Source organism: Rhincodon typus, chromosome 29 (genome assembly GCF_021869965.1).
Source record: "Rhincodon typus isolate 14 chromosome 29, sRhiTyp1.1, whole genome shotgun sequence".
Lineage (NCBI taxonomy): Eukaryota > Metazoa > Chordata > Chondrichthyes > Orectolobiformes > Rhincodontidae > Rhincodon > Rhincodon typus.
In genome coordinates this window covers 12,724,886-12,746,789 of record NC_063360.1, presented here as the reverse complement: position 1 = coordinate 12,746,789, position 21,904 = coordinate 12,724,886, and the positions used below count along the sequence as shown (strand labels likewise).

General features: G+C 42.5%; 1 protein-coding gene across 1 annotated transcript in view; it reads right to left on the bottom strand.

Annotated features, from left to right (window-relative positions):
* Window positions 1-21,904, bottom strand: part of abca7 (ATP-binding cassette, sub-family A (ABC1), member 7) — a 181,282-nt gene that overhangs the window by 12,245 nt on the left and 147,133 nt on the right. The window contains exons 34-42 of the mRNA XM_048613899.1: window positions 21,333-21,502; window positions 19,172-19,349; window positions 16,179-16,294; window positions 15,924-16,068; window positions 8,817-8,940; window positions 6,822-6,951; window positions 5,407-5,527; window positions 4,489-4,551; window positions 2,952-3,058 (exon numbers count right to left, since the gene is read on the bottom strand). Of these exons, the coding sequence (XP_048469856.1) occupies window positions 2,952-3,058; window positions 4,489-4,551; window positions 5,407-5,527; window positions 6,822-6,951; window positions 8,817-8,940; window positions 15,924-16,068; window positions 16,179-16,294; window positions 19,172-19,349; window positions 21,333-21,502 (1,154 nt within the window). The remainder of the gene's footprint in view (window positions 1-2,951; window positions 3,059-4,488; window positions 4,552-5,406; window positions 5,528-6,821; window positions 6,952-8,816; window positions 8,941-15,923; window positions 16,069-16,178; window positions 16,295-19,171; window positions 19,350-21,332; window positions 21,503-21,904) is intronic.

Sequence of the window (21,904 nt, the reverse complement as noted above, 5' to 3'; positions counted from 1 at the left end):
GGAGCAGGAAGGCTGACGTTTCGGGCCTAGACCCTTGTTCAGAAAAAGGGTCTGAAGAAGAAGGGTCTAGGCCCAAAACGTCAGCCTTCCTGCTCCTCTGATGCTGCTTGGTCTGCTGTGTTCATTCAGCTCTACATCTTGTTATCTCAGATTCTCCAGCATTGGCAGTTCCTACTATCTCATACTATAAAGGAAATCAGGTTTTACTGATACCAGTCTTCCAATCGGCATAGAAGCCCCTTTCTAATGCTGACCAGACAAATTTTCTATTGAGTTCCTCTGGCTAATCTTCCAATGGAGGGACGTGCAAAACATCTTCAGCAAAGGGCAGACAGCATCTGTTCAGAGACCATGCCTCCTTTATATAGCACCAACTGCTGTATTCTGGTAACAGTTTGAATGTCCCAGGTCACTCTGTGAATACAGTGGCAGTGGGTCATGTATTCATTGGAAAAAGCAATGAAGTCTTTTGGATAATTCCTAGTAGCTTTCATTGCTTTCCTGTCAGTGGACTGGGCCTGAAAACAATTTGTTGTCGACTCTAACAAATAATAAAAAATAACAAAGTTTAGGAACATTGATCTTTCAGAACTCCTCCAATGGTCACCAGCATCACAGATGCCAGTCTTCAGCCAATTCATTTCACTCTATGTGACATTAAGAAACAGTTGGAGGCACTGGATACTGCAAAGGCTTTAGTCCCTGACAATATTCTGACAATAGTACTGAAGATTTGTGCTCCAGAACTTGCCGCTCCCTTAGCCAAGATCTTCCAGTAGAGGTACAACACTGGCACCTACCTGACAATGTGGAAAATTGCCCAGGTATGTTCTGTACCCAAAAATAAGGGCAAATCCAACCGGGTCATTTACCGCCCCATCAGTCTACTCTCAATTATCAGTCAAGTGATGGAAAGCGTCATCAACAGTGCTATCAAGCTGCCAAGACTACTCAGTTCCTGACCACATTACAGCCTTGGTTCCAACCTGGACAAAGAGCTAAATTCTAGAGGTGAGGTGAGGTGAGAGTGACAGCCCTTTACATCAAGGTTGCATTTGCCAGAACGTGGCATCAAGGAGAAACAGCAAAACTGGAATCAATGGGTATTAGGGGGAAAACTCTCCAGTGGTTGGAGTCAGACCTGACATATAAGGATGATGATTGTGGTTGTTGGAGATCAGTCATCTCAGCTCCAGTACATCTCTGTAGGAGTTCCTCAGGATAGAGCCCTAGGCCCAACCATCTTCAGCTGCTTCATCAATGACCTTCCCTCCATCGTAAGGTCAGAAGTAGGATGTTTGCTGACGATTGCATAATGTTCAGCACCATTTGTGACTCCTCAGCTACTGAAGCAGTCCATGTTCAAACACAGCAAAATCTGGACAATATCCAGGCTTGGGCTGACAAATTGCAAGTAACATTTGTGCCACTCAAATGCCAGGTAATGACCATCTCCAATAAGAAACAATCTAATCACCATCCCTTAACATTCAATGGTGTCACCATCACTGAATCCCTCACTATCAAAACCGTGGGGTTACTTTTGACTAGAAACTCAACTGGACTCACCACAGAAACAGTGGCGAAAAGAGCAGTTCAAAGGCTGGGAACACTGCAGGGAGTAACTCACCTCTTGACCTCTCCCCAAAGCCTGTCTACCATCTACAAGGCTCAAGTCAGGAGTGTGATTGAATATTCCCCACTTGCCTGGATGAGTGCAGCTCCAACAACCTTCAAAAGCTTGATGCCATCCAGAAAAAGGCAGCCTACTTGATTGGCACCACATCCACAAATATCTACTCCCTCTACCACTGACACTCAGTAGTACTAGTAGTAGTAGTAGTATTAGTAGTAGTGTGTACTATCTAGAAGATGAACTGCAGAAATTCACTAAAGATTACACAGCACCTTCCAAACCCATGATCACTTCCATCTAGAAAGTGAAAGGCAGATATATGGGAACACCACCTTTAAGTTCCCCTCCAAGTCATGTGAAAATATAAACACAGTTCCTTCACTGTCGTTGGGTCAAAATCCTGTAATTCCTTTCCTAAGGGCATTGTGGGTCAATTAACAGCATGTGGACTACAGCAGTTCAAGGCAGCAACTCACCACAACCATCTCAAGCTCAACTAGAGACAGGCAATAATTGCTGGCCGGCCAGCGACACCCATGTCCCACATGTGTATATAATAAAACAAACTAATCTGGCTGTCAAACCAGTGAAGTTGGGTCAAGTTGATGTTGGGAGGACAAGATGGCTGTTATTAAGATTGGGGCCAGTTAAACCATGGTGTTAAACCACGGTTTTATTCTATTCAATACCTACCGAATAACTACCTCAGTAAGTATATCGGAGCAATCCCAAGTCATTATTCATACCTAGAGACAATCATGCAGGGCTCCAGGAAGCTGGGAAATTTCTCAAAAGTTTAACTTCTCAGAGACCGTAAAATCAGGCAAGATTTCTTCTTTGAAATATATTTGCAAATTTCATTGAAAAGTCTTTCCTCAAAACATTGTTTCTGGAGAAAAATGGAGATTGTTGAACATGGTGGAATTATCTGACGAAGAAGAATGTGGGATGTAGTAAAGCGGGGTTGGAGATTGACTGAAATCATGAGGCAGTGGTAAAAGGAGATTTAAGGATATAATAGAGCTGAATGAATTGTGGGTGGCACAGGACCTCAGGGACGATATATCAGATTGAAATACATTGATGAAAAGCATATTAACGGCAAACTGCTTAGATTAATAGATCCTTGCACCAATGAGACAATTGGGTTACACCACATCCATCCACATCTCCAGGGCCACGAGTTTCAAACAGGACAGTAATAAATCCCAGAGTTTGGGACTGGATCCCCACGCTATTGACAGGTTTAGACACCGTCTGTTAACTAGTTTAAATCTCAGAAATCACCAAATATAATTTATAAATGAATTATTACCTATATCCATCAAGGAAGGCTTCACCGCTGCTGACGTCTGTGTCACCTGTAAGCATCTTAAATGTGGATGTTTTCCCAGCTCCATTGATCCCCAGAAGTCCAAAACACTGCAAGGAACCATTTATAGACTTCAGGAGAGATCTGTCTTGCCATCATCTAAAGTAAAGCTAACAAGATCAGGGTAGATAACTGCAGTTTTGGCAACCTCCATTAATCTTTCCATTTCTGTAAAGGTACTGACTTTCCCAGATATAAGCCCCATAAGCATGTGGCCATCTCTGATATTTCAACCAACATGTTGAAACAAGACCAGTCAGCTAAGCTAGGCAGGAAACAGAAAATAAGAGTGGGAGTAGGCCATTTGGTCCTTCAAGCCTTCTCCACCATTCAATATCATCACGGTTGATCATCCAACTCAGTACCCTGTTCCTGTTTTCTCACCCTCTTTGATCTGTTTAGCCCTAAGAACTATATGTAAATCCTCCTTGAAAATATTAAACATCTTGGTCTCAATCACTTTCAGTGGCAGGAATTCTATAGGCTCACCACTGTCTGGGTGAAGAAATTTCTCTTCATCTCGGTTCTAAATGGCTTATCCATTTCCTTAAACCGTGACCCCAGTTCTGAAATCTCCAGCCATCGGGAAGATCTTTCCTGCATTTATGCTGTCTAATACTGTTAGAATTTTATAAGTTTCTATGAAACGCCCCTTATTCTTCTAAATTTCAGTGAATATAGTTTTAACTGATCCTGTATCTCTTCATACATTAGCCCTGCCATCCCAAGAGTCAGTCTAACAAACCTTTGTTGCACTCCCTCCATAGCCAGAACATTCTTCCTCAGGTTAGGAAATCAAAACTGCACACAATGCTCCAGGTATGGTCTCACCAAGACCCTGTATAAGTGCAGCAAGGCATTCCTGCTCCTGTAATCAAATTCTCTCACTATGAAAAGCAGCATACTATTTGCCTTCTGTACCGCCTGCTTATTTTCAGTTACCGGTTTACAAAGACACCCACATTTCATTGCACTTTCCTCTTGCCCAATCTATTGCCATTCTGTTTATACTCTACCTTCCTGTTTTCACTAACAAAATGGATAACCTCATATTTATCCACACTGTACTTCATTGACCATGCATTTGCCCAATCACTGAACTTGTCCAAATCACAATAAAGTCAATCTCCTCACTGCTCATCTTCATACTTAGCTTTGTGTCATCTACAAACACGGAGATGTTCCATTTAGTTCCCTTGTCTAAATCACTATGCATATTGTGAATAGATGGGGTCCAAGCACAGGGTCCTGTGGTACCCCACTAGTCACTGCCTGCCACTTGGAAAAAGGCACATTTACTCCTACACTTAAATGGGTGCTTTTCCAAGCGAGCTGAAACTAGTTCTCTGTTCACTCGGTAGCTACAACAAATGCACTTTTCAACAAATGTCATTGGATAGGAAAACATGACATTCAAACTATGCCAAATATAACAATACTATCTATTCGCACACTCATGTGCACACAGACCAGCTCTCACCTCTCCAGGAGGAATTCCCACACATAGTCGGTCCACAGCTGGTTTCTTTTTCCTTCTGTAAACCTAAGAGACCAAATAAAATGACTTATTGTTAATTGATGGTTGTGGTTTACTGTTTTGCTTTTTTTTGTATTTGGCATAGAAAAATCCATCACTAGCCAAATAAACCAAATGCACATTTCCAAACCATGACTTATCCATTCAAATCATATCTGAAGAGAATATGCCCAGGTTTGCAAGGCACATGGTACTGAGTAAGCTAGCTGGAGCCATCTCATCAACAGAGCAAATGGTTGTAGGTTATCTCCAGCTGAATGGAAGGTTTTCCAAAACCCAATGGTCTACCTTTCCCAATTCCATTAGTGAGCCAGGCCTGGTCAATTGTTAGAGGTGCTGTCCAGTGTTGCAGATCAGCCTGCTTCAAACACTATTATTTGATTTGTCATCTTTAATCCAACTGAAATGTCACTTGCCTCCTCCACGACCACATTCCTCCCTACTTTCAATTCTCCACAACTCAATAATCGCTATTTAACTATCAGACAACCAACTTGCAGAATATTAGATATCAGGGATATCACATAAACAGCATAACTGATCATTTGATGAGTGTGTGTGTTACCACCATTCTTCTGCCATTTACACAACAACTGGCAGCAGTGCCAAGGTGCTTTCAGAAATGTTAACAGCACACACAAGCTTAACTGAGATCAGTTGATACAACATAACAGAAATCAAACTCAGGACTCACTGCTCTGTTTGATTCAGTACCACACAGGGAAATGTAGTTGCCAACTGAGAAAGCTGTGTTGCATTTCTCAATAATGAACCTCATGTTTTGTGTTAAGACGATCAAGCTGTTACAATTGGACAGTCTTAACAGATAGAGTGCACAGCAAAAACTGGAATCTCTCTTACCTTGGTGAGATCCTTGATGACTAGAATGTCACCATCACTTCCACCATATGTAACCCTTTGCCTCTCTCTAGCTACATCCTCATCTTCTGTTTCCAATGGTGGAAGTTTTAAAGACAGAGATCTATAGAGGAAAAAATAATGAGTCAGATGTTGACCGTAAATCAAACATGAAGTAAAACCAAAATATTTTGTAGCCTATACATTGGATCCTTGACAGTGTTGCATTACACAGGTAATACATTTACCCCTGGGTTTGGGAAAGTGATGTTAAGCTGCCCCTGTGCAAACAAGGCTGTGTTGCTGTGTTCACTCTTTATTTGACACTCACGCGTGTCTAACATCATACTGACCACTCAGTTGGACATGGCTGGCTGAACTTGCACATCACTAACTTTATCTTTGCATCTCAGCACACTAGTGGGAGATTGTAATTTTCCATGCTGCCTAATTAGGTCATCACACACATCATGCTTCCTTCCCTTGTTGGCTCCAAAAATCCTCCCACTTATACAATATACGAGTTCACGCACATACATTGTGGAGAGATGTGACCACATAACGTGAGCACACTGATGATCTGGGTCCTATACAGTGTATTTATTATCATGCCGAGGGAGCTACAAGTGAGTGAGTGACACCCCCAACTCTGAACAGGGAACAGAGTGAGAGTCCATAAATTGACATTTCATAGTGTGCCTTGATTGCAGTCTATTAGTGCATTGTGAAGGCCCATATAATTCACCATTCTTCCTGTGTAAGACAACAGAGATCAAGTGATGTCAGTGGATGTGGCCTTCACAAAACATCCATACTACAGAAGTGCAGGTGAGGACACAGGAGAAAAAGAATCCCTATTATCAACCCTCAAATAAACAGTGAGGTTCAGGAACTCTGGTGGGGGCGGGTGGGGGCGGGGGGGGGGGGGGGGGGGGGGGGGGGGGGGGGGGGGGGGGGGGGGGGCGGGGAGGAGGGGGCAGGGTCGGCAGTCAGCAATGCTGTAATGTGCAAAACTAAATTTTTTGCAATTTGTACAGTAAACTTGTAATCAGTAACCCCACAAGCAAACTACAATTAATGCATAATTGTAAATAATTCTCCTGAATTAGGAACCATTTTCTAGTAATATATTCACGCCCACTAGAAACTGGACTGAAACATCACATTCTAGAAGCTAGAATCCTCACAATCAGCTGGCATAGGAGACATTCTCCCCATCATTTAAGGCTGGGTGAAAATCCACATCCTAAAGTCAGAAGGTCTAATCCATAGTAACGGTCTATTAACAAACTGCAGCAGAGGGTCAGATCTACTATTTGCATTATAAAATGACATGCAGTCACTTACTGAACATAAATGACTTCCTTAACATAAAAAGGTGCTGCAGTAAAAGTAGAAACCGCGTTTGGGCACCTCACCTCATTTTGAAGAAGAATTTGTACTGCAGTAGGATTGTGAATAGAAAGAAGATGACTCCCTGGACAGCCATGGCAAACAGGTTCTTTCCCACCAGGTCCCAGGAGAGTGGAGATGTGAATATCTTCTCCCCTGAATTACAAAACGAATGGGTGGAAAATTCTTACTCCATTTTGAAACAATAGAAACATTGTCATATTTACCAAATCTGGAATGTTGATATTAGAGCTTTTTCCTGCTGCCTTTCACAGAGTCACTGACCTAGATTTTAAACACCATTGCTCTGGGTCTGGAGTTACATGGAGGTCAGACCAGGATGGAAGATCTCCCTCCCTACAGGCCATTAGTGAAACAGATGGATGTTTATAACTGGCAATGGTTACATGGTCTCTACTAGACTAGCACTGAATCTTTATCAAGTTCAAATTTCACCATTTGCCCTAAAGGGACTTGGGAACCATGACTCCACAGCATTAGCTTGGGTCTCCAAATTACTAGTCTAGTGACATTGTCACTCTACACCACTGCAACCAGCCCTCCCCCCCCAACTACTAGCACCATCAGCACCCACCCCACCCCACCCCACTCGTTTGGCCTCAGTGCCCCCATGGCAACTGATAATGTTCCTAATCTTCTTTATTTTTCAGTATTCAACCACAGTCCACACTCCTCGCACCTCCCTAAGGTTTGATGCACATCTGATATCAGCCAAAGCCAGATTGGGCTTGGCTGAGAGATCTTCTATTCACAGACCACTGCAGAGACTCAAAGTTAAATGTTTACACATGAGAAAAAGGCATTGGGTAAAGTCGCAGAAGGTGACTGCTGCTCAGAATATCTGTAAAGCAGCTTGAGTCAGCACTTTCACAGGATGGGGGCGGGAGTTGAGGGGAAGGGGAAAATAATCTGGCCACGAAAAAAGCAACAAGTTTCAGTGCAGCAAATATACTAATTTTGTATTTTGATTAAAGACTACTTTATTACAAAATCAGGGTACAAATTTAAATGTGGTGCAAGAAACAAGATCTGGAAATGTTTGTGAAGATATATTGTGCAAGACAGGTTAACAAAGTTCTTAATAAATCATATTGGATCTTGTGCTTTGTAAAGAGAGGCATAATGGCAGGAAGCTAGGCTAAATCACTGGGCACCACACTGTCAAAAAGGACAGTAGAAGTTTTAGAGAGGGAGTGGAAGAGATTTAAAAGAATGCAATGAGGGTCATAGCTACATTAATCAACTAGAAAAACTACAAATTGGTCTCCTTAAAATGAAGGAGGCAAAGTTGAGATTTAATCGGCTAGTTTATAATTATGATTTAGATAGAATAAAGAAGCAACTGTTTCTAAGGCTGAAGTTGAACAACTAGACAGTACAAATTTAAAGGTGATTAACAAAAGAACCAAAAAGGTGACATTAGAAAATAAACCTTATGCATTGGGAGGTTGGGATTTGGAATGTATTACAATGGAGACAGATTCAATAACAACCTTCAAAAACAAACAGGACAAATACTTGGAGGTTAACTTAGGAATAAGGAGAAAAACCTGGGTAATTGGAAAAACTGAAATGATCTTTCAAATACAGTAGCTTAATGACTGGCCTCGTTCTATGCTGTACTATTCAGTAACTTATTGTTGTAATAAGGGATTCATTAATGAAATCATGTGATCTGTAGCCTTGAAATGTGCACTTTTTGACCAACCAATTTTTTTATTCTTCATTACTCAGTTAAATTGCCTAAAGAAATATTTTAAAAGCTGGAAGTCTTGAATATTAAGTTTATATGTAGAAAATTTAAATTAACATGGCCTATCTGTCCTTAATTAAGTGATTGCTTTAAATTAATGATTTTAATTAATTTAGATTCCTCAGTTATTGAGAATCTCGAACTAGTCTTCAAAAATATCCAGACCCGATGTTATTCAGCATAAAATACAAGGGATATAATCTGGTACCGGCTAGATTTAGAAAAATCATTACAAACAGTTACTGACCAATCCTCTCGTATGCATCTGCCATAGCTTGATTCTTCACCATGTCGATCATGCCTCGGCCCAGGCAGAAATGTGGGAAAATAAGGAAAACTTTTTTCAGGATTTGATTGACCTCATCCAATTTCTACACAGAGGAAAAACAGAATCAGGAATTAAACCATTTAATTTCCACTATCTTCTTTACTTTCCTGGCCACTAATTCTTACTCCATGGACCTTAAACTTCTCACTAAAGTGTCCATTATCCAAGTACTAGTCCAGATTGAAAGTGGAATTTTGCATGCATGATCCTGACCTTACCTGACATCAAATACATACTCTCCAGTGTGGGTAACCAGAAATTTGGTCAGAAGGAGGGAGCCTGGATGATTTTTCTCTGCCTAAACAAGCTGCCCTGTGGCCAACTACAGGATTCTTATCACTGCCCCAACTAAGATTAATCTTGTTTGAGAGATTCTGGCTTGTATGTTTCAGCACTGCATTTGAATTTCTCCAGTATTAACCACAGCAAATTATAGAGAATTGCTGCAATTGCAACTTTGGTCTATTGGTTGCCAGAGAGAAAGGGTGATGAAAATTTCCCGCTCCACTCACTTAACTTTGGGATTAATATCCAAATGAATCATTTGAACAGGCGTATAGCGCCTCGGTTTAATGTTCGTCTGAAGGACAGCACATCCAACAATGCAGGGCTCCCTCAGTACGGCACTGGTGTCAGTATGCGCTTAAGCACTGCAATGAGTTTGAATCTGCAATCTCCTTACTCAGAGTCATAGAATCCTACAGCACAGAAACAGATCCTTCGGTCCAACTCATCCACGCCAACCAGGTATCCCGATCTGACCAAGTCCCATTTGCCAGCATTTGATCCATATCCCTTTAAACCCTTCCTATTCATGTACCCATCCAGATTTTTTTAAAACGTTGTAATTGTACCTACTTCCACCACTTCCCCTGGCAGCTCGTTCCATGCACGCACCACCCTCTGCATGAAAAAGTTGCCCTTTACGTCCCTTTTAGATTTTTCCCCTCTCACCTTAAACGTATGCCTTCTAGTTTTAGACACCCTCACCCTAGGAAAAATACTTTGGCTATTTACTCTTTCCATGACCTTCATGATTTTGTAAACCTCTATAAGGTCAGCCCTCAACCTCTGATGCTCCAGGGAAAAAAAGCCCCAGCCTATTCAGCCTCTCCCTATAATTCAAACCCTCCAGTCCAAGCAACATTTTGTAAATCTTTTCTGCATCGTCTCAAGTTTAACACATCCTTCCTATAGCAGGGTGACCAGAATTGTATGCAGCATTCTAAACGTGGCCTCAATGTCCTGTGCAGTCGCAACATCCAAACTCCTATACTCAATGTTCTGACCAATGAAAGCAAGTGTGTCAAACACCTTCTTCACCACCATCTACCCACAACTCCATTTCAAGGAGCTATACACCTGCACCCCTAGGTGTCTTTGTTCAGCAACACTGAAAGAGCTTTCAGTTGAGCCAATCTCTGATTCAATCATTCCTGTGTTATTGCCTCTTTCCAAATTCACTTTTCTAATGAAATAAAACACAAATTGTAAATTGGATCCATCACCATCTAACAGAGAAACATAGCAGACTTTCAATTTCAATGTTTCCGGTTTCGCTTTCATATATTTGTTACATCTCATATTCACAAAGATTAAATTCAAATTCTTGTTGCACCCGCTCAAGTCCTCACCAGAATCTTACAATACCAAAGGCAGCCCTCACTCCAACTCTGCAGGACCTCATTTATCAGCACTGCATCTAACAGAATAAAGATGTGATGTTGTACAGGCTGTGTATACTTTAACGTCAAGATAGCACCAGGATTGGATAAGATTAGCTGAGGAAAGTGCAAGTGGAAATTTCAGATGCACTGGCCCCATTATTGTGCCATCTTCCTTAGAATCGGTGGTACAAGAGGACTGGGGAATGGCCAGCCTTATGCCCTTGTTGAAAAGAACAGTGCAAAGATAAGCCCTGCAACTACAGGTTTAGGCCAGAGATAGTAGGAACTGCAGATGCTGGAGAATCCGAGACAACAAGGTGCAGAGCTGGATGAACACAGCAGGCCAAGCAGCATCATAGGAGTAAAACGGCTGACGTTTCGGGCCGAGACCCTTCATCAGAAATGGGGGAGGGGAAGGGGGTTCTGAAATAAATAGGGAGAGAGGGGGAAGCGGATAGAAGATGGATAGAGGAGAAGACAGGTGGAGAGGAAACAGACACGTCGAAGAGGCGGGGATGGAGCCAGTAAAGGTGAGTGCAGGTGGGGAGTTAGAGAGGGGATAGGTCAGTCCAGGGAGGACGGACAGGTCAAGGGGGCGGGATGTGGTTAGTAGGTAGGAGATGGGGGTGTGGCTTGAGGTGGGAGGAGGGGATAGGTGGGAGGAAGAACAGGTTAGGGAGGTGGGGACGAGCTGGACTGGTTGAGATGCGGTGGGGGGAGGGGAGATTTTGAAGCTTGTGAAATCCACATTGATACCATTGGGCTGCATGATACCATTCCAAGCGGAATACGAGTTGCTGTTCCTGCAACCTTCGGGTGGCATCGTTGTGGCACTGTAGGAGGCCCAGGATGGACATGTCATCTGAGGACTGGGAGGGGGAGTTGAAATGGTTCGCGACTGGGAGTTGCAGTTGTTTATTGCGAACCGAGCGTAGGTGTTCCGCAAAGCGGTCCCTGAGCCTCCGCTTGGTTTCCCTGATGTAGAGGAGGCCACAATGGGTACAGCGGATGCAGTATACCACATTGGCAGATGTGCAGGTGAACATCTGCTTGATGTGGAACGTCGTCTTGTGGCCTGGGATGGGGGTGAGGGAGGAGGTATGGGGGCAGGTGTAGCACTTCCTGCGGTTGCAGGGAAAAGTGCCAGGTGTGGTGGGGCTGGAGGGGAGTGTGGAGCGGACAAGGGAGTCACGGAGAGAGTGGTCCCTCCGGAAAGCAGATAAGGGTGGGGAGGGAAAGATGTCTTTGGTGGTGGGGTCGGATTGCAGATGGCGGAAGTGTCGGAGGATTATGCGTTGGATCCGGAGGTTGGTGGGAAGGTACGTGAGGACAAGGGGGACCCCACCTCTTCCTCAGTTACATTGATGACTGTATCGGCACCACCTCGTGCTCCCACGAGGAGCTCGAACAGTTCATCCACTTCACCAACACCTTCCACCCCAACCTTAAGTTCACCTGGACCATCTCTAATACCTCTCTCTCCTTCCTGGACCTCTCTGTTTCCATCTCGGGCAACCACCTAGAAACCGATATCCATTTCAAGTCCACCGACTCCCACAGCTACCTAGAATACACCTCCTCCCACCCACCTTCCTGCAAAAATGCCATCCCCTATTCCCAATTCCTTCGCCTCCGCCGCATCTGCTCCCAGGATGAGGCATTCCACTCCCGTACATCTCAGATGTCCTCGTTTTTCAAGGACCGCAACTTCCCCTCCTCAGTAGTCGAGAACGCCCTCAACCGTGTCTCCCACATTTTCCGCAACTCATCCCTCACACCCCGTCCCCGCAATAACTACCAAAAAAGAATCCCCCTCGTCCTCACGTACCATCCCACCAACCTCCGGATCCAACGCATAATCCTCCGACACTTCCGCCATCTGCAATCCGACCCCACCACCAAAGACATCTTTCCCTCCCCACCCTTATCTGCTTTCCGGAGGGACCACTCTCTCCGTGACTCCCTTGTCCGCTCCACACTCCGCTCCAGCCCCACCACACCTGGCACTTTTCCCTGCAACCGCAGGAAGTGCTACACCTGCCCCCATACCTCCTCCCTCACCCCCATCCCAGGCCACAAGACGACGTTCCACATCAAGCAGATGTTCACCTGCACATCTGCCAATGTGGTATACTGCATCCGCTGTACCCATTGTGGCCTCCTCTACATCAGGGAAACCAAGCGGAGGCTCAGGGACCGCTTTGCGGAACACCTACGCTCGGTTCGCAATAAACAACTGCAACTCCCAGTCGCGAACCATTTCAACTCCCCCTCCCAGTCCTCAGATGACATGTCCATCCTGGGCCTCCTAAAATGCCACAACGATGCCACCCGAAGGTTGCAGGAACAGCAACTCATATTCCGCTTGGGAACCCTGCAGCCCAATGGTATCAATGTGGATTTCACAAGCTTCAAAATCTCCCCTCCCCCTACCGCATCCCAAAACCAGCCCAGCTCGTCCCCACCTCCCTCACCTGTTCTTCCTCCCACCTTTCCCCTCCTCCCACCTCACGCTCCACCCCCATCTTCTACCTACTAACCATATCCCGCCCCCTTGACCTGTCCGTCCTCCCTGGACTGACCTATCCCCTCCCTAACTCCCCACCTGCACTCACCTTTACTGGCTCCATCCCCGCCTCTTCGACGTGTCTGTTTCCTCTCCACCGGTCTTCTCCTCTATCCATCTTCTATCCGCCTCCTCCTCTTTCCCCATTTATTTCAGAACCCCCTTCCCCTCCCCCATTTCTGATGAAGGGTCTAGGCCAGAATCGTCAGCCTTTTTGCTCCAATGCTGCTGCTTGGCCTGCTGTGTTCATCCAGCCCTGCACTTTGTTGTTACAGGTTTAGGCCAGTCAGTTTAGCTTTGATAGTGGGGTAACTTCCACAAAATATTCTGAAGAAAATTAGTCACTTTGGCAAGTGGGGGTTAATTGCGAAAAGCCAGCAGGGATTTGTCAAGGACAAGTTGTGTTTAACTAACTTGAAGTTTTTTTGCAGAGATAACAGAGGATTGATAAGAGTAATGCACATACATGAACTTCCAAAAAGCATTTGATATAGAACCACACAACAGACTTGTAAGCAACGTTTTTGCTCAATGAATAAAGGAGACAGTAGCAACATGGATACAAGGTTAATTCGGTCATACAAAATGGAATAGTGGTTATGGATGTTTTTTCAGACGGGAGTAAGGTTTGTACTGTATGTCCCCAGGGGTCAGTATTGGGACCTTTGCTTTTCCCGATTTATATTATTAATATAGACCTTGTTGTAGAAGGCACAATTTCAAAGTTTTTAGACACTACAAAACTTTGTGAACTATGAAAAGCATAATGTAAAATTTCAAAAAGGAATCTGACAAGTTGGTGGACAAATGACATTTAATGTAGAAAATTGTGAAGTGATTCATGCAATGAATGGAACATGAAGAGACAATATAAAATTAAAGGTACAATTCTAAAAGAAGCACAAAAGCAAGTGGACCTGGTTTGATACGTGCACAAGACATCAAAGACAGCAGCACAGTTTGACAGTATAATTAACAAACTATACAGTATTTTTTTAAATTCATTCACAGGATGTTGCTGTCTCGGCAGCATTTATTGTCCATTCCTAATTGCCCAGAGGGCAGTTAAGAGTCAACCACATTGTCGTGGGTCTGGAGTCTTTTGTAGGGCAGACCAGAAAAGGATGGCAGTCTCGTTCCCTAAAGGACATTAGTGAACCAGATGGGTTTTTCCTGACAATTGACAATGGATTCACGGTCATCATTAGATTCTTAACTCCGGATATTTATTGAATTCAAATTCCACCATGTGCCATGGTGGGATTCAAATCTGAGTCCCCACAACTTCATCTGGGTCTCTGGATTAACAGTCCAGCAAAAATACCACTAAGCCATCGCTTCCCTGTAACTGGGATTTACTAATATGGACATTAGTACAAGAGAACAAGAGCAAGGAGGATTTGTTCAGCACGTATAAAAAAATTAGTTTGGCATAAACTAGAAGCAATTTTAAATCAATTACACCGACTTCTTAAGGTTTAGTATCCAAAGTATGTGAAGGTGAAAGAGATGGTACAGTAAAGATTCACAGGATTGGTTTCAGGGATGAGGAGCTTATTATCTGGATATATTGGAGAAGATGGGACTGTTTTCTTTCAAGAAGGTAAACATTAAGAGGAAATTTGAGAAGAGGTACTCAAGATCATGAGGATCATTTGGACAGAATTGATAGAGAAGAACTTCACACTGGTGGATAGATCAAGAATGATTCAGGAAAGACACAGATTTAAGGTAAATGAACACATGAGCAGAAACCTTTACATGAGGTTACAGTTTAGGATCTAGCATGCACTGTCTGAGACTGTGGTGGGGGGAGGGTTGGGGTTCAGTTAAAACATTCATGAGGGAACTGGATTATCTGAAAAATAAAACAAAAAATCTGCAAGATTACAGGGAGAAGATGGGAGAAATGACACTGGACGTGGCACAGACACCACAGGCTGAATGGCCTCCTTCTGCAAGGATTCTGAGAGGTGTTTGAAATATCAACACCCAGTGACACAAGGAATACCAAGACATCAATACCCAGTAACAGGGCATCAACACCCAGTCATACTGGCATGGACAGAAGTTAACACCAGGGTGAAGTATTGATGCGTACCAGTCTGTCATGATGATGGTCCAGTTTGAGATGATGTATTATATATCATGCAGAGGTGTGGTAGAAAATTAAAAAAAAAGATTTAGGAGCAATTTTCCAACAGTATATCTGTACCATTACATTGAAAATGCTCAATGATAGCAATGGCATACAGCAACGTAGGACTTAGGAGCAGGAGTTATCACTTTGAGCCTGCTCCACTACTGAACAAGATCATGGGTGATTTGTTTGTGGTCTCAACTCCATTTTCTTGCCTGCACCCCATAACCCTTAGCTCTCTTCTCAAAAATCCACCTCAGATTTGAACACATTTAAAGACCCAACTTCCATCACATTCTGGGAAGAGTTCCACACACTAACAATTCTTTAGAGGGAAAAAAAAAATCCTTAACTTGGTCTTAACAGGGAGACTACTTTTATTAAAAATGTCCCCTAGTATTAGTGGCTCCCAGAAGATGAAACAGCCTCCAGGTATTCATCCCATTTAGTCCCCTCAAGATCTTTCATGTTTCAATAAGATCACTCCTTATTCTTCTTAACTCCAATAGATGTGGCCCCAACCTTTCTTCATAAAATAAACCCTACATCCCAGTAATGGGTTAAGTACAACCCCATTATCTGTTAATTACTTCAGATTTCCCTGAGTGTTACCAGACAGTATTTATGTAATAAGCATGAAAACAGTGTATTACCTTGTCACGGAAGAGCTCGAGGACAAACGTGGCCACGCTGCCATTGATACCGATGAACAGATTTACACAGGTTAGCACCACATAGGCAGAACTGGGGATACTGAACAAAAAGGATGCTGGATACATGAGGGGAGTGATGGACCAGCTGAAGAAACAGAATCAACAAACATGAAACCAAACAGGAAGGGCACCAGGAGAACTTTCACAAATTCAACTGTAATTACAGTTTGGGGATGAAAGGCCTTGTCCACTTACCCATAAAGGAACAGCAGGAGGATCAGTGCTGGTAAATTGGGGGCAGATACATACGACTTTTGTTGAAAGCAGATGAAGATAACGACTACCAGTGTTGCTGACACTGCGTAATTACACTGGAAAGGAAAAAGGTACAGAATGAGATAATTCACTGGTTATCAGTCTGCTCCTTCAAAAGAATAATCTAGCCCACCGTGGACTCCATGTGACTAACTTTCTCTTCTTGCACTATGTGTGAACTCCATACTATCATTAAGATTTAGGAAAAACAGGGACTCATTCAGCGACTGTGATGCATATGTGAGGCATTTTGAAAAGCTCATCCACTGATGTGCTTTCTCTATACAGTTCAGTAACTTCATCTGCTTCAAATACTTTGTGTAGTTCCCTTTCAATGATGTAATAGCTGCTGTTTCAATCTCTCCATGGAAAAGGATTTCATGCATTAACGCTCCATAAATTGTCCTAATCTCTCTTTTCGTTCTTGAAATTGATGGCACTTTGTCAGGGACTCCTGAACTAAACTCATGAACGGGCCAATGTCATCACTTACGGCCCTGAAAAGTGCCTACTATACCTCAGATTGGGCAAGGTATCTTAAGTTTGAGCAACCAGTGAAGCTAATGGTTTCGTACTGTTACAAGCAGTAGCAGCACAAACAGTGTTTGCCATTAACAGGATGCTGGCATCTAACTAAAAAGATATTCTGCACACCATCTAATTGAGTAATGCAGTACATAAATTTCAGTGCTGGAGTGATGCCAGATATGTTGGCCATCCATCCTGACCAGCATATCCCTTCAGTTGGTCACAACCAGCCACACTTGCAAAACTCAAAACAGTGTCCTCAAAATTAAATGTGATTGTTTTTAGACAACATTTGCTAAATAATCCTAAGTGTACAAAGAAGTATGCTGACAAGCAATGAGGTTAGCTGCATATATTAATACACAAGACCCTGATCACTGCTGACAGAAAGAACATGCACATACACTGTACTATTTCAACTCAACAAAAGAGGTGACAGCCAATTTCTGAAGGGTCCTGACCCAAAATGTCAGCTTTCCTCCTCCTCTGATGCTGCCTGGCCTGCTGTGTTCCTCCAGCTCCACACTTATCTCTGACTCCAACATTGGCAGTTCTTACTATTTCTGACAGCCATTCTCTAGTTCATTTCTCAGGACAATGCCTTGAACAGTCACAGTCAAAATGCCTAATTTAACATTTAAACAAAGCTTGGAAGTTGGTCATCATCCAACTTGTGGATTCTCCATGACAACCTCTCCAGAGTTCACTTTCCAACCAAACCAGCATGGTTCTTTTATATAGTAGAAATGTTGTTTTTCCCTTCACATTGGTATTTGTTGAAAAAAATCTTCCTGATGAGTGAAAATAAAAAGCTTAGAAAAAATCTGGCTTTTTCAGCAGTACTAAAGTTTAGGCTATTACTCAACTCCTTTTCATCACTTTGAAACTGTGAAATTTCCTCAGCTCTGCCAGCACTTGTGAAAATAATTTCAGTATTTCAAGTGTCATCTCATGACTAGTTTCCCTTCCCTGTAATCACCCTGGTGAGTTCATATTGCATTTTCTCTCTTGCTTTCCGTATGAGACAAACAATACTGCACACAATACTCATATAATGACCAACAATACATTCTGTATAAATATACCATTAAGTTATGTTACAGCTGTACAAAACTTTAGGTAGGCCACATTTGGAATACTGCATGCAGTTCTGGTTGCCACACTATTTGAAGGACGTGGGTGCTTTAGAGAGGGTGCAGAGAGGGTTTACCAGGATGTTACCTGTTCTGGAGGGTTTTAGTTATGAGGAGAGGTTGGATAAACTTGGATTGTTTTCACTGGAAAGACAGAAGCTGAGGGGTGATCTGATAGAGATGTACAAAATTATGAGAGGCATAGATAGGGTGGATAGTCAGAGGCTTTTTTCCCAGGATATAAAGGTCAACTAAAAAAGGGCACAGGTTCAAGGAGAGAGGGGGAAAGTTGAAGGGAGAAGTGTGGGGAAAATTTTTCACAAAGAGGATGGTGGGTGCCTGGTATGCACTGCCAGTGGAGGTGGTGGAAGCAAGCACGTTAGCAACATTTAAGGTGTATCTTGATAGACACATGAATGGGAGGTGAACAGACATATAGAAGCTGCACATGGGCAATAAGCAGCAGGTCTAAATAAGGAATAGGCATCAGAGCAGGCTTGGTAGGCTGACAGGCCTGTTCCTATGCTGTATCGTATTGCATTGTATTTCTTTATTCTCATAGCCTGTAATTCTTCTTAGCAAATCTCAAATTTGTACTTTCAGGGAATTAAATATTTGAACCTCAAGTCATTCTGTTCAGTCTTACCCCTTCCATTGTGTAATCTACCCATTCAATGTTTTTCTCCCAAAGTACATTACCACTTACTTAGCCACATTTTGGCTATGTCATCCTGAAGTTGTTCAGACTTATCTTCAGTTTTCCAAACTGCTTTAATGTGTATCAATAAATTTTTAGTATTGTGCTCTTGACACACAGGTCATCAATATATACAGCGAACAAAAGTAGACCTAGGCCTAGCCCTAACCCTAGGGGTTTGCAATATTCAATCACTGTCTGGTCCCAGCAAAGCCTATTAACTGTCTTTCTCTCTGTGAACCAATACTCTTACATTCCTTCTGTGACGAAGGAAAGAAGTTTCCAAACAATCTCTTGATTTCATCTTCTTTGTCACACCTGCTACATCACTCAGATCTATCCAGTTAGCCATTTCTTTAAAAAACGGCCGGCCTTTCATAAATCCACGATAGCTTAATCATACATCTAAATGATTAGAAACCTTCTTTTTTGAAGGATAGTATTCGACTGTTCTTCAATCCTGTTTCACTTCATCCCATCCAGTCCATGTACTATTTCAAACTCTACTCCATTAATTCAGTTTCTTTCCACAGCACATGGATAGTTTATTCTATCAAGAACTGTAACGCACTTACCATATCCCATGCAAAATTAGCAAGCCAATAAATGCCAGGTTTCACACCACTAACAAACTGAAGGTGCTTGGCTTTGCTGACACGTTCTTCAATGAGGAAGAGAACAAAGCTGGCTGGCACAAAGGACATGGCAAAGATGACACAAATGGAGACGAGCAAGTTAACAGAGATACCTATCCTAAAAAAAGGGAGAGAGGTTCTGCATCATACAATCAATGTTACCACATGGTCATGCAAATAATGATTTCAGATATCACTTTCATTATTAATGCACATTTGAAAAATGAAAATCACTTCAGCTAAAGAGATACAAGCATGGTGACTGGATAAAGCAACCATATTTGTGAAACATCAAATCAGAACAAGCAGCCCAGTGAATTCCAATCAACAGCAACTTTCACCTGAATGTTGTTCTTAATGCTTCTTCACAGAAGCAATCAAAAAATGACACTTACTCAACATTATAATCTGGCAATAAAATGCTTAATCAGCAGTTTGGATTTTCATGAGGCTTTTAAAGGATAAGGGAAATGGTGGTAAGGCAAAGCAGTTTAGGAATGGAATAGTAGATCTTGGGGCAAGCTACTGTTGTGTAACAACGTCATCTGCAGCCACCTTATGATGACGACGACATGGAACTGCTTGTTACAGTGTATAAACAGCAGTGTGGGTGGGGTTAGACTACACAATAGTATAGAATCAGAGTATTGAAAGCACATGAACATCAGTACAAGAAGAAGTTAGATTAATCTTTATATAATCTAACTACAAGATCAGAGCCTAGTTTCATGCATGGTGTATTTAGTATTAATGCATAACAAAAAGCATTATTTTCAAGTCTAAGCCAGAAGACAGTTCTTTATTTTGCCATCTCCTCAATCAGTCTGTCTGGAACTAAAACTCTGTGCCATCAAACCATGATAAAAGAGGCACCAACTGTAGGACTAAGGGAGCTGTGCAGAGAATTTGGGGTTGGACAGTGAGAAGTTACAGAGCTGGGAAAAGTCATTGAATAATTAAGGGTATGCTCAAATGGATTTAAACACAAAATATGAGAATTTCAAATTTGAGGTTCTGGGAAACAGAGCTCAAATATGCATCAGTGAAGATATGGGAAACGGATGAGGGTGAATGTGTGAGAAATGCGTTATTGCAGCTGAGTTTTGGTTGAGCTGAAGTTACAGTGGATGGAAGACAGTTAAGGAAGGTTTGGAATTGTTGAGGCTGAAGGTAACAAAGTCCAATATTTTGGCTGTTGAAGTAGATTGTTCCTGATATGAACAGGATACGAGGGTGGGAGCTCAGCTTTGTGTTAATTAGGATACTCCAGATGCAAAGTGTTTATTTAACCTGAGAGTGTCTGGGGAGGGGAGGCAAAGTTAAAGTTTGTACTAGGAGCTGAAGACAATGGCTCTGGTCTCAATTAAAAGCAAAGCAGATACTGGAATACCAAAATAAAAACAAAGTGCTGGAGAAACACAGCAGGTCTGATAGCATCTGTGGAGAGACAAACAGTTATTGTCTCGTGTCTAGTAGGACTCTTCTTCAGAACTCAGTTGAGTGAATGATCTCAACCTCCTTGACAAAGAAATACTTGAGCTCCTCAAACCTTTTACAAAGGATGAAAGGGAAAGGGAGAAGGCTTTGAGATCCCTAGTAGTAAAGAAAGAAAGCTTGGAGCAGCGGGTATCCAATTTAATCAAATAGTTACAAGTAAACATACAACAATGTAGAGGTGTTTCACTCCATACTGTAAATGTCATTCATTCATCCATGAATAAAAGCAAATTACTGCAGATGTTGGAGGTCTGAAATGTTAACTGTTTCTCTCTCCATAGATGTTGCCAGACCTCTTGTTCTCCAGCACATTTGTTTTTATCATCTAAAAAAAAGCAGAGTATTTGCCTGTAGAGGGCACATTCAGGCACATTGCTAGCCTTACCTCAGGTTCACACTCATAGGATCCCAGAGCCATCAGACAGTGACCACAAGTAGCAACCCTATCCATTTCCCCCACCTCCCCTATTTGGGGGCGTTTAGTCCAACTACATCACTGATACTGCACTGACTGAGATCAAAGGGGGACCCCATGATTTCTCTGGCTCAATCCCAGTGATTGCATTTTAACTTGTATGGATATGAGACTCTACCAGTTACTTACAGTGCGACTTCAGTGAACTGTTCTTTGGTCAGGTTCAGTGGGTGATTGTATGCAGTAATCCCAAACATTCTGGGATCTTTTCCTGGTGGAAGATTTGCTCTCAGCACTGCATTGCTCATAACATTCACAAAACTCACCATGGCATGACAGCCTTTATTGTTGAACCAGACCTAAAAAAGAAAACGATAAAGATTCTTTCCATATTTTTAAGAATACACTTGAGCCACTTGTTTCATAATTAAGTTGCTTCTAAACACTACACAGTTGAGCAACAGGCAACCACAACATACTGGTAATTACAATGGAGTTAATTACACACACGCTACATTCTACTGGCATGATATCCCAAGAATCAACCTCTTTCAACCTACATCTAATTTTCTCCTTCTTTTACAACGGGTGTCATCTCTTTCATTGTCAGTCTTTCAGCAACATTTCCCAGTTGTCACTCTTCATTCATGAGTTGGCTATTCTGTTGTGGTGGCAATAACAGCTGAACCTGGTACTGACCTTGGCTGGTGTGCAGAGATACACATTTTTTCCAGCAAGACCCATTTGTTGAAACAAACTGA